Here is an 18,676-nt window from a genome sequence, read left to right as displayed (position 1 = left end):
AGGCATGCACCACCACGACATTTATGAGTAATGTGACATAAATGAGCCACGACAGCATGAGTAAAGTGAGATCTGAAATATTAGCATTATTCTGTTAGATTACCACAGTGGAGGTGATTTTATAGTAAAAGTTCAATTTTAAGTCAGTTACAATTTGCTTTGTCAACATCTACATAACATTTAGGATTGAAATTGTGGTAGTTGCTGTAGAGAATCTGAAGGACAGAAGTACTGGAATAAAGACGCAGGCTTTCAGCTGGGTGAAGTGGAGGTTACAGTGAGCTGAGATGGCAACACTGCACTCCAACCTGGGTGACAGAGGGAGACCCTGTCTCAAACAAACAAACAAACTAAAAAAGAAGTGGTCTTTCAAACTGAGACAGAGAATTGAGATTAAATTATTGCTACCTGTTTACTTAGAATACTTTTTTTTTTTTTTTGAGACGAATTCTCTTGTCACCCAGGCTGGAGTGCAGTGGCGCGATCTCACCTCACTGCAACCTCTGCCTCCCTGGTTGGAGTGATTCTCCTGCCTCAGCCTTCCGAGTAGCTGGGATTACAGGTGCTCGAACTCCTGACCTCAGGTGATCCGCCTGCCTTGGCCTCCCAAAGTGCTGGGATTACAGGCGTGAGCCACCACACCCAGCTGAATACTTTCTTTTTCTAGAAGGTCATGTAACTCTTGTCAGTATAATTATGACATGGATTTTTGTTGGCACTTTAAAAGAAGATAATTAATTTAATAGTTACTCTGTCCCTTGTTACTTGTCCTTTAAAATACCTTTGCTTTAAAAAGAAATAAACTTGCAAAAGCAGTATACCAGCTTTAAAAATATAAATATAATTCTTTTCATTTTAGATGGAAATCATATTACGTAGAATACTTGGGTGACATCTGCCTGAGAGATCTCCAAGAATTACAGGTATCTTTAATTTAAAGATTAACCTTTTCTCCTAAAGAAAAAACACCATCATTAAGTTTAGTTGTGATTATGTGGCTCTACCATACAGAAGAGTTTGTTAAAAGTCAAACTGCTGGCTGGGCACGGTGGCTCGCGCTTGTAATCCCAGCACTTTGGGAGGCTGTGGCGGGCGGATCACGAGATCAGGAGTTCGAGACCAGCCTGACCAACATGGTGAAACCTCATCTCTACTAAAAATACAAAAAAAATTAGCTGGGCACTGTGGCATGTGCCTGTAATCCCAGCTACTCAGAGACTGAGGCAAGAGAATTCCTTGAACCCGAAAGGCAGAGGTTGCAGTGAGCTGAGATCGTGCCACTGCACTCCAGCTTGGGTGACAGAATGAGACTCTGTCTCAAAAAAAAAAAAAAAAAAGGTCAGACTGCAAACATTATTTTTATTGCCCCATAATTAATAGGGTTTTTTTTTTAATTTTTAGAAATGGGAACATTTATAGTTAACATATCAACTTAGATATACTGAGTGTTTTTTTTTTTTTAAGATGGAGTTTCCCTATTCTTGCCCAGGCTGGAGTGCAATGATGTGATCTTGGCTCACCGCAGCCTTCGCCTCCGGGGTTCAAGCAATTCTCCTGCCTCAGCCTCCCGAGTAGCTAGGATTACAGGCATGTGCCACCACACCCAGCTAATTTTGTGTTTTTAGTAGGGGTTTCTCCGTGTTGGTCAGGCTGGCCTTGAACCCCCGACCTTAGGTGATCCACCTGCCTCGGCCTCCCAAAGTGCTGGGATTACAGGTGTGAGCCACCGCACCTGGCCGATATTTTTATTATATAAAAATGTGACTCTAGGCTGGGTGCAGTGGCTCTTGCCTGTAATCCCAGCGTTTTGTAAGGCCAAGGCAGGAGGATCGCTTGAGGCCAGGAGTTTGAAACCAGCCTGAGCAACATAGTAAAACCCTGTTTATACAAAAAATAGAATTAGGTATGGGGGTGGCATATGCCTGTAGTCCCAGCTACTCAGGAGGCTGAGGGAGGAGGATCTGTTGAGCCCAGGAATTGGAAGCTGCAGTGGGCCATGATCATGTTTTTATATCCCAGACTGGGTGACAGAGTGATACTATGTCTCATGACTCCATAATCTTTTAGACTGGTTACAAATTCTTTTTCCTTTTGGTAGACATGGGTGTCGCTATGTTGCCTAGGCTGGGTTGGAACTCATGGTTTTGAGTCATCCTCCAGCCTCAGCCTCCCAAAGTGTGGGGATTATGATACAGGCGTGAGCCACTGTACGTGGGCCTTTTTTTTTTTTAAGTAGAATATAATTTACCTGAATTATTATTATTATTTTTGGAGACAGAATCTCTCTGTTGCCTAGGCTGGAGTGCAGTGGCACGATCTCACTGCAGCCTTGCCCTTCCAGGCCCAAGCAGTTCTTCCATGTAGCCAGGACTACAGACGCATGACCACTATGCCTGTCTTATTTGTTTATTTTTATTTTTTTGCGACAATGTCTCACTCTTGCCCAGGTTGGAATGCAGTGGCATGATCTTGGCTCACTGCAACCTCCTCCCTGGTTCTAGTGATTCTCCTGCCTCAGCCTCCCAAGTAGCTGGGATTGCAAGTGTGCACCACCCTGCCAAGCTAATTTATTTTTTATTTTTTATTTTTTTATTTTTTCAGATTGAGTCTCGCTCTGTTGCCCAGGCTGGAGTGCAGTGGTGCAATCTCTGCTCACTGCAACCTCCGCCTCTTGAGTTCAAGCAGTTCTCCTGCCTCAGCCTCCTGAGTAGCTGGGATTACAGGTGCATGCCACCACGCCCAGCTAATTTTTGTATTGTTAGTAGAGATGGGGTTTCATGTGTTAGCCAGGATGGTCTCGATCTCCTGACTTTGTGATCTGCCTGTCTTGGCCTCCCAAAGTGCTGGGATTACAGGCATGAGCCACCGCGCCCAGCTGATTATTATTTTTTTTTAAATGTGTTGTAGAGACATGGTCTCACTAGGTTGTTCAGGTGAGTCTTGACCTCCTGGCCTCAAGGGATCCTCTCATCTCAGCCTTCCGAAGCTCTGGGATTATAGTTGTGAGCCACCACACCTGGCCCTCAGTGTTTGTTTTAGATTATGGTTGGTTGTTTTTTTCAGACAGATTACCTACTTCAAGTAGACTTTATATTTGCTTTTGTATTTAATCAAGATTTTTTTATATAAATTGTTTATGGACTGTTAAATCCAAATGCTCTTACACTTTAAGGTTCTATTAGTTTTAGTTTTTTTTTTTAAGATGGAGTCTCACTCTGTTGCCAGGCTGCAGTACAGTGGCGGGATCTTGGCTCACTGCAACCTCCGACTCCCTCGTTCAAGTGATTCTCTTGCCTCAGCCTCCTGAGTAGCTGGGAATTACACTCACGCACCACCACGTATAGCTAATTTTTGTATTTTTAGTAGAGATGGGGGTTTCACCACGTTGGCCAGGATGGTCTTGATCTCCTGACCTCGTGATCCACCCACCTCCGCTTCCCAAAGTGCTGGGATTACAGGCATGAGCCACTGTACCTGGCCTAGTTTTAGATTTAAATCACTAGTTGATATTGTTCCTTTCAGCTCATCAGTTGAAATGGTAGTTGTGTAGAAAAGTTAATGGGTGTTTGCCACAATCTTCTGTGAGTTGAAGTTAGGGTTTGTGACTGTTTCGCTTTCTCAACTAGTATTCTCTTTTCGTTTATATGTAATTGAGTAACATTTTGCAGTTTGCGGGCTTTTCTTTTTTGAGACAGTTTCCCTCGTATGTGTGTGTGTGTGTGTGTGTGTACGTGTGTGTGATGGGGTTTCGCTTTTATCGCCCAGGCTGGAGTGCAGTGGCGCAATCTCATCTCACTATAACCCCCGCATCCTGGGTTCAAGTGTTTCTCCTGCCTTAGCCTCTTGAGTAGCTGGGATTACAGGTGCCTCTCACCACACCCGCTTAATTTTTTTGTATTTTTAGTAGAGACAGGGTTTCACCATGTTAGTCAGTCTGGTCTCGAACTCCTGACCTCAGGTGATCCACCCATCTCGGCCTCTCAAATTTCTGGGATTACAGGCGTGAGCCACTGCACCCGGCCGATGGAGTTTCACTCTTGTCGTCCAGGCTAGAGTGCAGTGGCACAATCTTGGCTCACTGTAAACTCTGCCTCCCGGGTTCAAGTGATTCTCCTGCCTCAGCCTCCCGAGTAGCTGGAATTACAGGTGCACGTCACCACACCTGGCTAATTTTGTATTTTTAGTAGAGATGGGGTTTCGCCTTGTTGGCCAGGCTGGTTTTGAACTCCTGACCTCAAGTGATCCACCAGCCTTGGCCTCCCACAGTGCTAGGATTACAGGCATGAGCCACCACACCCGGCCAGTAGAACTCTTTAAACATGAAAAATCAGTCAACTTTGCAGACTAGAGGAGGATGTTGAAGACCTATGTGTGTTATTTTTTTTCTTTACCAACTATGCACCTATTTTTCAGACACCTAAGAGTAATGTCTGTGAAACAGTGGTTTTCTTTTTCTACATATTATAGCAGGAAGTGTTCCTATTTATGTACTGTCTGTATCAATACTAACGGGGCGTCATAAGCAAAATTTTAAACTTTGATAGTTAAACCTTTATGTTGCCTCCCTTCTGGGCGGCCAGCTGTGGGGATGTGCTTCTCCCTTAAGGACTTTGACAAGAATAACAAGTTAATTGGAATTTGACTTTCTGACATATAGCAGATGGCCTTGCCCTGTCATGCCAGGCCTTTCATGTGGAGTTACCATTTTTCAGCTGCTTCTGTCTCTCCAGAGAAGGATTTCCCTTTTATAAGCCTGGGCCAGGGGGATGATGGTGAGATTCCCCATGTGATACCAGAGTTGGAATAGGCAGGCCGTAGTGAGATTAGGGCCAGGACTGTCCCATTTTGATTCTTGAATGGTTTTTGTTACAACTTGTCATGGGGAAAAAGTAACACTTTTTTTTTTTTTTCTCCCTTAGAAGACAAAAAAACTAATGCATTTGAGAAAGCGGTAGTTTTGGGGGGAGGGGGAAAAAGCAACTGCTTTCCTGATCTGCAACTTGGCTGGATGCTAAGATGTCAGTGGACATGAATAGCCAGGGGTCTGACAGCAATGAAGAGGACTATGACCCAAATTGTGAGGAAGAGGAAGAAGAAGAAGATGAAGACCCTGGGGACATAGAGGACTATTACGTGGGAGTAGCCAGCGATGTGGAGCAGCAGGGGGCTGATGCCTTTGATCCCGAGGAGTACCAGTTCACTTGCTTGACCTACAAGGAATCTGAGGGTGCCCTCAATGAGCACATGACCAGCTTAGCTTCTGTCCTAAAGGTGAGCAGTGTTGTAAACTCCAGTGTAATCCCCCCCAGTTAAATCTAAGGATGAGCTGTTGTTAATTAATGTCTCCTCCAGACTAATTGAATGGCCTCGTAGCTTGAAACCAAATTTAAGTGTATGTGAACATCATTTGGACATTTTGTTACATTTACTTTGTTTTCTAATATATGCATGTCTAAGGTCCTCAGATTCCCAAATTAGTAAGAATTAGAAAGGAGGGGTGGGACAGATTCAAGAAAGATGTACCGTACCAGAAATGTGTAGTAGCAGAATTGCACAACTTTGCACATTTCAGGAAGTGAGTTTTCAAGAATTTTATGAGGTTGATACAATAAGCATCAGAATCACCATCTTCTGTATGACTGCGAGTGACTGATAAATGTCTTGGGAGTATACAGATCCCTCTGGTTTGCCCTGAATAGTCATTGCCTTTGAGCTAATGAGCTCATTTGTTTCATGTACTGATTTTAATAATAATTCTTTCTTATAGCTTGTATTTCATTGATTTAGGGGGTATTAGTACGGAAACTGTAAAGAATGAACAAAGTTGATTATTCCAGCAAGCATTTTATTTTTTAACACATAAGCTAAAACATACCTTTGGATGTCTTGCACCTTCGGCCAGTTATTATCCTCACTATTTACATTTTTTATGATCATTTTGACAGTTTCCCAACAAGCGTGTTTCCTTCTCTAACACTGGCCATTATGGGAAATTGGAAATATTTCTCTTACTTTAGTGTTTTCACCAATCTTTTTTCATGAATTGTTACTTGGATTTTGTTTCTGATTAAATTGGAGGTCAAAAGGGCACCTTGGCATGATGTCAACCAAATCAATTTTATTGGTACTTAAACAGAAATAACTAAGGTGTGCCTTGTATGATTTCTATAAAATTTGCTTTATCTACTAGTTTAGGGATTTTTTTTTCCCCAGATGGTTGGCAAAGGCTAATACCTTGAATTTAGATACTCAGGTCTTTATTAGCAACTGGCTGGAAGCTGAAAGCTAAGGTTTTTTTTTTTTTTGTGACTAATTTCTAGAAGTGATTGTAGACTTCCTCTCTTGTGCTGAGCAGAAAACTCTGAAGAATGGGGACCTGTGGATCCTCTGGGTTTGGGATTTCTGCACTATGGCTATAACAAAGCTGCTGGGCCCCTGCCTCCAGAGGGCATTTCCCTGGTAGAAAACAATAATCGGGTTTCTCTTCCTCACCATGCACACCTCTCCCTTGTTGATCAATAGTTTTCTTTTGCTTTAGTCATACTGTCAGGTTATATACAATGTTGGTATTTAAAATAAGAAACGGATATGTTCATAATGTTAGGTTAGAAAAAATAATATTAGGAATTATGTAGTGTGTAACTATGCTCTGGACAGTGTCAGTTGACCAAGTTCATGAGGATGTTCCTGTCTATACACAGGAATTCTCAGATTGTCAAGCTTCTGTGCTGGCTTTTTCTGCCCTTCTAGAGACAGCTGAGGGGCCCAAGCACCTGTCCGTCCGTCCGTCCTTCCTTCCTTCCTTTTTCTTTTTTTTAATTGTGGTAAAATATATGTAACATAAAATTTACTGTTTTACATTCTTCCTTCTTATACATGGTCAGCCTCCTGGAAAGCTTTCCCTTCACCACCTCATCTCTTACTGCCCTTAGGGGTCCTCAGAGTCTAGTCACGCTTTCTCTGAGTGAGTTTCCTTGAGAGCCCCTAGAGCACAAGTGGCCATGCCTTCTTTTGGTCTGTGTCCAAACAATACAGCTCGTTTATTTTTTTAGGTTATGTACTGCAGTCGTCTGACTGCTTTATGTTTTACCTGTTCACACATTTTGGCATGATCTCTCCAACTAGATTGTCAGTTCTTGGAGAGCAGTAACTGTCTTGTACCCTATCTCCTCCATCATTCTTGTCACGCTATTTCATCTACAGTAGGTATTGAATAATTGCTTGGATACTTGTGGATTTTGTTGATTGTTGGTGATAGTAGCAGCTGCTGCTGTTGGTGTGAGCTAGATTTCCTAGTCCCTGATATATTTTCTTTCCTATTGGAAATGAAATGAAAGGGCATTGTTCTGGCCTTTAAGACTGAGAAGAGTAAGAGCAACAAGAACTTGTAGCAGAGATGAGGGAATAAATAAGAGAAGGAAGAGAGTTGAAACAGTATGAAAGGGTTAAAGAGAAAATGGAGCAAAGAGGAAAATAATCCACAAAAATTTAGATGTTGATAGAAGACAGAGTTTATTTTTTCCCTTCTACACTTCACTGAGAAATATGCTAACACCATTTACTTTCTGGGGCTGGGCAAAAAAAGGTTGTGGCTCTTTTGGTTGGCTTGACTGTACATAAAGGGACTCTGGTGTTTTAAGTGGTTCAGAAACTTGACCAAAGAGACTGGACAGAAAAGCAGCTTGGTTAAGGGTAAAGGAGAAGGAATCATATACAGTTATTTTTCTTTGAGGCCAGATACAAGCTAGCATTGTTTTTATTTACTTATATTTTTAAAATTGTATTTAAAATACAAAAATTAGCTGAGCGTGCTAGCATGTGCCTGTAGTCCCAGCTACTCAGGAGGCTGAGGTGGGAGGATCACTTGGGCCTGAGAGCAGAGGTTGCAGTGAGCTGAGATTGCCCCCACTATACTCCAGCCTGGGCTACAGAGCAAGATCTTATCTCAAAACAACAAATTTTTTTGTTTTTGGTAGAGATGGGGTCTTGCTGTATTGCCTAGGTCTTAAACTCCTGGCCTCAAGCCGTCTTCCCACCTCAGCCTGCCAAATTCCTTTACAAGCATGAGCCACCACTCCTGGCTTGTTTTTATTTTTGTAATTAATATTTTTTGAGGATGAGAGGGAATAATTTAAGTGCTTAGTTTACGCAATGGTGTTCCGGCTACTCTGGTTCTCTTGTTGCACATGTCTCTGAAAGTGTGATTGATAGTGATAGTCACCCAGATCACTACTGATGTCCCATTGGTCGTAGTGCTGATTGCACAATTCTGTGGCATATTGAAATATTTAATTTTTTTAACATAATTTAGGTTCTGTGGCTTGTAGAAAATGTTATGTGTGTATGTAATTGAAAATTATAGTCTTACAAATTCTAGTCTACAAGTAAAAACTATCCAAGTTTGAGGAGTAGCTTAAATTTTTCACCCGATTCTCATGTCCGTGTACTCATTTTGTTGTGTCTAGGCTGTTGCATGTGGATTATTTATAGTATAGCATAAAGTTAAGCCTTTTACTGCCATTTGGGATTTGAAGTCTCTTTTTAAAAATTATTATTTAAAAAAATTTTTTTAGAGATGAGCTCTTGCCCTGTCTCACAGCTGGAGTGTAGTAGCGTGATGATCATAGCTCACTGCACCCTCAAACTCCTGGGTTCAAGCTATCCTCCCATCTCAGCCTCCGAAGTAGCTGGGGCTATAGGTGCATGCAACTAATTAAACAAAAATTTATTTTGGCCAGGCGCAGTGGCTCACGCCTGTAATCCCAGCAGTTTGGGAGGCCGAGGCAGGTAGATCACGAGGTCAGGAGATCAAGATCATCCTGGCTAACACGGTGAAACCCTGTCTCTACTAAAAATACAAACAAAAAATTAGCCGGGTATGGTGACACGTGCCTGTGGTCCCAGCTACTCAGGAGGCTGAGGCAGGAGAATGGTGTGAACCCGCGGGCAGAGGTTGCAGTGAGATGAGATCGCACCACTGCACTCCAGCCTGGGCAACAGAGTGAGACACTGTCTCAAAAAAAAAAAAGAGAAAAAATTTTTAAGTGGACTCAAAAAGCTGCAAAAAAAAAAATTTTTTTTTAAGATACAGAATCTCACTGTGTTGCCCAGGCTGATCTCAAACTCCTGGCCTTAAGTGATCCTCTTGCCTCAGCCTCCTGAGTTAGCTGGGTAAAGTGTCTTAAGTAGAAAAATCACAATTTTCAGCTGGGTGCAGTGGCTCACACCTGTAATCCCAGTACGGGAGGCTGAGGCGGGTGGATCACGAGGTCAGGAGAGCCCTGGCTAACAGTGAAAACCCCGTCTCTACTGAAAATACAAAAAATTAGCTGGGCATGGTGGCGGGCACCTGTAGTCCCAGCTACTCAGGAGGCTGAGGCAGGAGAATGGCGTGAACCCAGGAGGCGGAGCTTGCAGTGAGCCGAGATCGTGCCACTGCACTCCAGCCTGGGTGACAGAGCAAGACTCCATCTAAAAAAGAAAAAGAAAAATCACAGTTGTCTGGGACACTGGGCTTTTAGTTTAATGAGGGCCCTGGTGTCAGAGGGTAACTTCCTGTATATGTTCTGGGACCAGTCTGTGAGTAAAGTCATTATTGAGAGAGGAAGGTGCCCAGAAAATTAGATCAAGGGCTCAAGATAGAGAACAGAGAAAATGCTTATCTGCTACTGAGGTGAGGAAGCTGCTGGTATTCAAATAGTGGCAAAACAGAAGCATTATTGAGAATGAACTGTCCTACACAAATCACAAATGGAATAGTCAGGTGAGATGAAATGATTGCGAAGTGAGGTGTTGTGTTGTAGGAGGAGGGGATCTCTGGGGAATAAGTATTTTTAGTGATCATGTATGAGTCTTTAAAGAAAACAAAGTTACCTTTTTCTACAGTATATTTTTATATGAGACTTATACAAAGATTATTTTATTGTCTTTATAGATGAAAGAGGTCCTTCTTGTAACCATAAGCATTTTTATTGCAAAATGTGCAGTAGTTAGCCAATAATTTTTTTTTTTTTTTTTGAGACGGAGTCTCGCTGTCGCCCAGGCTGGAGTGCAGTGGTGGGATCTCGGCTCACTGCAGGCTCTGCCCCCGGGGTTCACGCCATTCTGCCTCAGCCTCCTGAGTAGCTGGGACTACAGGTGCCCGCCACCTTGCCCGGCTAATTTTTTGTATTTTTAGTAGAGACGGGGTTTCACTATGTTAGCCAGGATGTTCTCGATCTCCTGACCTCGTGATCCGCCCGCTTTGGCCTCCCAAAGTGCTAGGATTACAGGCGTGAGCCACCGCGCCCGGCCTTGAGCCAATAATTTTTTTCAGTTATTCAGTGAGTCCTTTTAATTACCATTCCATGGAACTCTTGAGATATTTGCTGACAAGCTGCTCAGGAAGAGGCTCAGCCAGAGCCCCAGACAAAGCCCAGGCAGGATCATGACTGTGGAGCTGGCTTTGGTTTGTAATGGGTCAAGAATCTCTTTCTCCTTGTGCCCTCATCTTAGCATCATGTTAGGGGCATAGGCAGGAGAAGTGAATGTTGTTCAGGGACCTACCCCATTGCTTCAGGAGGGGAAAGAAATAGGCCACTTTGAGCTAGATCTAGTCCAGGAGGTGTAGTGAGCTACCTGAGCTTTGTGTTGAGGCCAGAGGACCTTGAAGGTGGTGTAGAAGGGCAATGCAGGTTATACAAGTCCTGGCTCCATAGGGCAATGGGCGTGGGAGCGGGAGGGTTATCTTCTGGGCTGGAATGAGGGTCAAAGGTGTATAGGTAGAAAGGAGTATTATGATTGTAGCCTCAAGCATCTTTAATGTTGGAGGAAAGGAATAGGTTTTGTAAACTTTAGGAATAGGTTTTTAATAGGATTTTTGTTTTGTTTTTTTTTGTTTTTGAGACAGCGCCTCACTATGGCACTCAGGTTGGAGTGCAGTGGCACAATGTTGGCTAACTGCAGTCTCCAACTCCCAGGCTGAAACAATCCTCCTACTTCAGCCTCCCAAATAGCTGGGACCACAGGTGCGCACCACATGCCTGGCTAATTTTTTTTTTTTTGTATTTTTGGTAGAGACGGAGTTTTGCTGTGTTACCCAGGCTGGTCTCAAACTCCAGAGTTCAGACGATCCACCCACTTCAGCCTCCCAGAGTGCTGGGGTTACAGGTGTGAGCCACCGCACCCAGCCTAGGATTTTAAATAGGTATTTAAATAGATTTTTAAAACTTATTCAGCACATGTGTGGCATAGTGAACTATATTGCTCACTTTTTTTTTTTTTTTTTAATTGAGACGGACTCTCGCTCTGTCGCCCAGGCTGGAGTGCAGTGGCGCGATCTTGGTTCACTGCAAGCTCCGCCTACCGGGTTCATGCCATTCTCCTGCCTCAGCCTCCCAAGTAGCTGGGACTACAGGTGCCCGCCACCACGCCCGGCTAAATTTTTTTTGTATTTTTAGTAGAGACAGGCTTTCACTTTGTTTGCCAGGATGGTCTCGATCTCCTGATCTCATGATCCGCCCCTGCTCGGCCTCCCAACGTGCTGGGATTACAGGTGTGAGCCACCGCACCTGTCCCTATTGCTCACTTTTTAAACCTGTTCCCCAGATAGGATCGGAGAAATATGCCAATTATTACAAGTGTTTTTACTGCATTTCTTCTTGCTTTATGAATTGCTGTATTAACTTCAGTAAAGCTATGAAAATATTTCCTAGAACACTCTATTCTGCCATACTCTTTTGTGAATTTTTTTTAAAAACTAGTGTTTGCTCCTTAGCAAAATATGACTGGAAAATCTCTCTAAGATTCTGCTGTGGCTAATTTTTCCCCTTTGTGGATGAATAGTAATGGGTTGTCAGGGCTTCTGACTCTTAAGTGCCAAAGTCTTTATAGTCCTGTGTTCAAAACAACCTGGCTTTTTTGTCTTTTTCACTTGTAACATGATCACTTGGTGTTCATAACAACAAAATACATTATTTTAGCCATTTTCTTAATTGGTACTAATGCCAAGTTAAAAGATAACAAGTATCTGGTGAAAACTTTAATTATTAAATCGATTTTCTTTTATTCTGATATAGCTGAATTTTAAAATCATTCTATTTTTATTTACTTACAGTCATGAATTGACCAATAATGGCTTTTTGTTGTTGTTGTTGTTATTGTTGCTACTACTCATGGGAAAGTATCTTCAAGCTGGGGCTGGTTACACTGAGTGTTTGTGTGCTGAGCAGCCCTCTGATTTCTATTTTTGTGATCTGATGTGAGCTGTCTTTGCATGCTTCTATCTAAGTAGAACTTAGGTTAAATTCCTGCATTTCAAATAGCTGGCCGTTAATAGGTTCATTAACATATTTCACAGTGTTTTAGTCTGGAAGTCTGAGGTGTGTTTACTGATGTGTAAATTCATTTTTAAAAGGCGATGAGAAATGTCCAGAGTGACATTGAGAATGGCCTAAATACAAATGGTGCAAAGTTGTCCTTGTCCTGCCAGCTTAGAAAGGTTGTTGTCATCGCTGTGTACCTGATACCATACAAAACATGCTCATCACCTTCCAGAAAAGAAGCTCTTCATCAGATTTAAGGCCAGCTTTCATTCTAGTCTTTTTGTTGTGCTTGCTGTCTACCTCAGGAACCATGGAAGTCATGTGTAATCAAGGGGTGATATGGTATTTGTGTTTGTTTGTTTTTTTGACATTTATATTTTAATCCTGAGTTTATAAAATTTTTGTCAAGATGTTACTACAGTATTTAAGAAAATAATATCGTTCATGTTTTCATTAACCTAAAATAAGTTTTCTTCCTTGCTTATCATCCTTCAGCTCTTGTCCATATTCATACATAGCATTATTGTTCAGCATTTCACTCAACCAATATTGGGTATTTATTGAGAACCTACTACGCCTCCTGTTATGTTCCTGTGTCAGGCACATAACAGGAAAAATAACTGTGAAGAAAACAGATAAAAATCTCTGCCCTGGTAGACATTGCATTATAATAATCAGTAGATACATGTATTTTATGCATTCTGCTTTCTTCATGTATATTTCAAACATTTCCCCGTTTTTACTTTGTCCTCATAAATACTTTAAATGGCTGTGTAGCATGCCATCTAGTTTTTGAACCGTAATTTGCTTAAGCTCTCTCCATTGGGCATTTAAGTGAGTACCTATGTATTACAGTTGTTGGGGGACTGGTTACATTGCTGTGAATGTCTTTATGGATATGACTTTTGTGTCTGTTGGGCCTTGTCCAGAGTCTGGGCTAGTGGTCAGATGATTGGGTTCCAGTCTCATTTTTTCCATTTAATATAGTATGACCTCAGATAAGTCCCTCAGCATCTCTATACTTGAGTTTCCTCATCTGTAAAATAATGATAACACCTCCTTCACAACATTAAATGTGATGATAATGCAGATAAAGTGCCTGGAACATGAATGTTCAAACCGATTTTGCTTGGTCATGGTAGAAGCGGGGCAAAAGTGGAGGGATGGGAGTGTTATTTGTCTTGGTTCCTTAAAACATGTTCTCAGGGTTGTGTGTCTTGAATCATAGGGTAGGAGCCTACACATTGAGGATGGTTCTGGGCAATATATTGCTGACTGGTGCCTCTGAGTGTGCATATGATATTGGGTCATATACTTTGGATTATTTTACCTTCCCCTGGAGCCTCTGGTTCCCTTCTCCTGGGGCCCACCAAAAGAGAAGTAAAAATAACACAAAATGGGCGGGCGCCTGTAGTCCCAGCTACTCGGAGAGGCTGAGGCAGGAGAATGGCGTGAACCCGGGAGGCGGAGATTGCAGTGAGCCGAGATTGCGCCACTGCACTCCAGCCTGGGCGAAAGAGCAAGACTTCGTCTCAAAAAAAAAAAAAAAAAAAAAAAAAAAAAAATAACACAAAATGAACTTTGAATTGGAGCCGGGAAAAAGATACAGGGAAATAATAGCTTGTCTGTACCTGTATTTGTGGTTGACTGCAATGTTTGGTCTTATGCCTATGTTAATAGCACTACTTAGTGTTTACTTGTTTTGGGGGTTCTTGTTATTGAGACACCTCCGTACTTTTCTTTAATTTTGCCTTGCTCCAATCTAATTATCTTTTTTTCTTCTTTGCCCTTGCTGCTCTAGGAAAAATTTGAAGGATTAGATTTGTCTTCCCCAAAGAGGGAAGAATTGTAGGAAAGATTCGAAAAAGGTGCAGAATGAGGAGCATTTTGCTCCTCCTGAAATGTATCTGCCCTCTAACTTTATTTCTTAAACTGACATGAACTGTCAAACATGAAGTTCCTTTGGTATCTAAACTTTAAACTTTTATAAAGTTTAAATCTTTATAAACATGAATGATTTCCACCGGGCACAGTGGCTCACACCTGTATTCCCAGTACTTTGGGAGGCCAAGGCAGGCGGATCACCTGAGGTCAGGAGTTCAAGACCAGCTAGCCAACATGGTGAAACCCCGTCTCTACTAAAAATACAAAAATTAGCTGGGCATGGTGGTGCATGCCTGTAGTTCCAGCTACTTGGGAGGCTGAGGCATGAGAATCGCTTGAACCTGGGAAGCAGAGGTTGCAGTGAGCCGAGATTGTGCCACTGCACTCCAGCCTCGGCAACAGAGCGAGACTCTGTCTCAAAAAAACAAAAACAGGCCAGGCGCTGTGGCTCATGCCTGTAATCCCAGCACTTTGAGAGGCCAAGGCGGGCGGATCACGAGGTCAGGAGATCGAGACCATCTGGCTAACACAGTGAAACCCCGTCTGTACTAAAAGTACAAAAAATTAGCCGGGCATGGTGACGGGCGCCTATAGTCCCAGCTACTCGGGAGGCTGAGGCAGGAGAATGGCGTGAACCCAGGAGGTAGAGCTTGCGGTGAGCCAAGATGGCACCACTGCACTCCAGCCTGGGCAACAGAGCGAGACTCCGTCTCAAAAAAAAAAAACATGAATGATTTCACAGTGATGACCATGTTATTGACCATAAATAGAGAAAAATACAGGCAGGATGAGCAAGGGGGTTGTTTGGAGATTTTAAAAGGAAAGCAGAGCTGTTCTTATAATTGTGAACACAGTGTGGTCTCTATCTGGAAAAGTTGTTCTCTTTGACTAGCAGTTTCTTTTCCTGGTCAGCTAACAGTCTCTTCAATTCTGTCACCATCCTTTCCAGGAGTCTGTAGATAACCTTGCCTCTTTTTACAAGAAATCTTTCTAATGCCATCAAGCTTGGTTTCCTGGATTCTCTATCTTAATTGTTGGTACCACCATCCACCAACCTGGAAATAGAGGATTGACCCTCTACCCCTTGTTTACATGAGTCCCTCCCTGATCCCCAGACAGAGTCTGTCACTCTTGCCTCTGTACCACTGTGCTTCTTCTTGGTGTGTACTTACAGTGTTTGCCAATTAGTTGTAAACTCGGATATAAACTGTTTGAGTTAGAGGTCCATATTTTTTCTTTACCTAACAGCACCTGGCAGAAATGTCTGGTTATGTTATGTTCTCAGTAAGTGTTGCTTTTTAATGTGTCTAAGCCCAGGCCAATAAATGCACAGTTGAAAATTTAACTCCAAACCTCTACTTCTGTGTGCTCCAATTTGTAAACAGAAGACATTCTCTTCAAAGGACTTTTTCATGAAGCCAGCTGACCTCCAAATAAAGATGGTATAAACCTGGCTGGGCGCGGTGGCTCACACGTGTAATCCCAGCACTTTGGGAGTCCAAGGCGGGTGGATCATGAGATCAGGAGGTCAAGATCATCCTGGCCAACACAATGAAACACCATCTCTACTAAAAATACAAAAAATTAGCTGGGTGTGATGGCAGGCGCCTGTAATCCCTGCTACTTGGGAGGCTGAGGCAGGATAATCGCTTGAATCTGGGAGGTGGAGGTTGCCGTGAGCTGAGGTTACACCACTGCACTCCAGCCTGGGCGACAGAGTGAGACTCTGTCTCAAAAAAAAAAAAAGATGGTATAAACCTAACAGATACATGATTCCCAGCTTATGGTATATATCAGAATTAGTTTTAGCAATTCTCATATAGAAACCTGAACTTCATACAGTTGTAATGAAACAGGCTAGGCACAGTGGCTCACACCTGTAATCCCAGCACTTTGGGAGGCCGAGGTGGGCGGATCACTTGAGGTCAGGAGTTTGAGACTAGCCTGGCCAACGTGGTGAAACCCTATCTCTACACAAATATAAAAATAAGCCGGGCGTGATTGTGGGCACCTGTAATCACAGCTACTCGGGAAGCTAAGGCAGGAGAATCGCTTGAACCTGGGAGGCAGAGGTTGTAGTGAGCTGAGATCATGCCACTGCACTCCGTCCTGGGCAACAGAGAGAGACTGTGTCTCAAAAAAAAAAAAAAAAAAAAAAAAAGGTAATAGAATCTCGAGGGGCTAGGCCAAGGCATTTTACATGAGATTCGCATGGAAGTGCAGAAAAATTGTAAAATGGTTTGGGTTATTCAAGTGAGGAGGGAGGAGTGCTTGCTTTCTTTTGACTACTGAAAGGGCGTGTCCAGCATTTGGAGTGTACTGGTTTTGTAACAGTAGAAGTAGGATATAAATTGCTCAGCTATACTTGCAAGTTGGATAGGCTTCCCATAGTCTTTTTGATGTCTAAATATAACTTTATATTTCATTGATTTTCAAGAGAAGGTCTTGTCCCTGGGGTGGGGGCTGTCCTCTTTTCCCCTAGCCCCACTATCAGCACTGGTCCTCTGCAAGGTTTTATAACCCCCTGCCTTCTTCCTTTGACCTGGGCAAAGCTAAGAGGAAGAAACAGCACAACTCACAGTTTGAGCTTAGGGGTGGTTGTGGCAAGACTCCTGTCCTCACTCCTTCCTAATCTTCTCAAAAGAGACTTCAGGTGACTTGGAAACTACTGGACAAATTCCATTCTAATATTTTTTTAAATTTTTTTCATATTTTTCCTTTCTTTCCTAACTGTCAGAACATACGAACATTCTAACTTATTTTCATATGTGTACAAACCAACTTTTTAGTGTTTCCACTGTGCAAAGTCCTACTGTATTTTATGATCTTGTTTAAAATAGAAGTTTACTTAGCAATAATTATAAAGAAATGAATATTCTTTAGTGAAAAAAGAGATAAAAGTGGGTTCTATGTCCTTTTTGATGATGAGAAACAGGGTTTCACCATGTTGGCCAGGCTGTCCTTTTTGATGATGTAGAGATGTCTGATGGTATCTGTAGTCATAAATACAATGTGGTTTAAAAGTTTTGAATTTTATGATACTGTAGTAGAATACACCAAATTTTCTTTTGCAAATTTAACACTGCTACTTCAAGATGGTTGGCTGCACATGCCTTTGCCCCACCTCTGCTTCTTCTGTTTGTTTTGTTATTCAGATGTCTGTGGTAGTTTTATTTGCAATAGCCAAAAACTGGAGGCAACTCACATACTCAAAAAGATGAATAAACAAACAGTGGCATACCCACAGAACTGCATACTTCTCAGCAGTATAAAAGAATGAGCTACTTATATAAGCATCATTGATAAACCTCAAAAAAAAAAATGCCACATGAAGAAACCCAAAGGGGAGAAACATAAAAACTTTATATGTCAGTCATGTAAAATTCTAGAAAATGCAAACTAATCCATCATAAAGGAAAGTAAATCAACAGTTGTCTGGAGGACCAGAGAGAGCAGGAGGAGAGAGATTATTAAAGGGGATAAAGTAAATTTGGGAGTGCCCTTCCATTTTTAAATACCATGAAAATGAAAGTAAAGGCACATGCATGTTGTAAACTAATATTAACAGAATGGGTTGGAGTGGGGTGTTGTGTGGGGACATCATTACAAAATGTGAGCCAGTTTATCTAAATTTTGAAAAGACCATGGACTCTGATCTGACTGATGAATATTGGAAGAGATAAGTGTGCTTCAAATGGGGGGATTAATAAAAGCTGTATATAGACTAGTCATCCCTGTCCCCACTGGGTCTTTAGACCAAAAAAAAAAAAAAAAAAAAAACTACATAAAAACAAAAGAAACCCATTTATTTATTTAATTTTTTGAGACAGTGTTGCTCGTCCCCCAGGCTGGAGTGCAGTGGCGTGATCTCAGCTCACTGCAACCTCTGCTTCCCAGGTTCAAGCAATTCTCCTGCCTCAGCCTCCTGAGTAGCTGGGACTACAAGCACACGCCACCACACCCGGCTAATTTTTGTATTTTTAGTAGAGACGGGGTTTCACCATGTTGGCCAGGCTTGTCTTGAACTCCAGACTTCAGGTGACCTGCTTGCCTTGGCCTCCCAAAGTGCTGGGATTATGGGGGCGCCTAGCCAAAACCCTTATTTTTAAGAATTGAGATAAACTGGAGAGAAATAGGACCCTTAGAGTGTGAGATTTGGCTGATCTCATTTATCATCTGGGGGCTCTTGAGTCTGAAGTAATAGCTGTCTCTCATGGATCATCCTAAAATGACAGGTTCTGTTTATGTACACAGAGCTTAGGATTCATTTTCCTGACCCCTCTTCCCTTTAAAAATTTGAAGTAATAATTAGCTGGGCGCGGTGACTCACGCCTGTAATCCCAGCACTTTGGGAGGCTGAGGCAGGCGGATCACAAGGTCAGGAGATTGAGACCATCCCAGCTAACACGGTGAAACCCCGTCTCTACTAAAAATACAAAAAAATTAGCCGGGCCTGGTGGCGGGCGCCTGTAGTCCCAGCTACTCGGGAG

At 42.4% G+C, this 18,676-nt stretch overlaps 1 protein-coding gene across 5 annotated transcripts in view; it reads left to right on the top strand.

Annotated features, from left to right (window-relative positions):
- ARIH2 (ariadne RBR E3 ubiquitin protein ligase 2) overlaps positions 1-18,676 on the top strand; it is a 68,181-nt gene that overhangs the window by 3,033 nt on the left and 46,472 nt on the right. For 3 of the 5 annotated variants that reach the window (XM_063610171.1, XM_063610179.1, XM_063610164.1), the window contains exons 2-3: positions 860-923; positions 4,920-5,271. The exons of 1 other annotated variant lie outside the window; for it this stretch is intronic. In XM_063610171.1, coding sequence (XP_063466241.1) covers positions 5,017-5,271 — 255 coding nt within the window. In that variant the 5' untranslated portion in view covers positions 860-923; positions 4,920-5,016. The remainder of the gene's footprint in view (positions 1-859; positions 924-4,919; positions 5,272-18,676) is intronic. One more of the 5 variants, XM_063610182.1, reaches the window with a different exon arrangement.

Source organism: Symphalangus syndactylus, chromosome 1 (assembly GCF_028878055.3).
Source record: "Symphalangus syndactylus isolate Jambi chromosome 1, NHGRI_mSymSyn1-v2.1_pri, whole genome shotgun sequence".
NCBI classification, from domain to species: domain Eukaryota; kingdom Metazoa; phylum Chordata; class Mammalia; order Primates; family Hylobatidae; genus Symphalangus; species Symphalangus syndactylus.
This window is presented reverse-complemented; position numbering and strand designations above follow the sequence as displayed.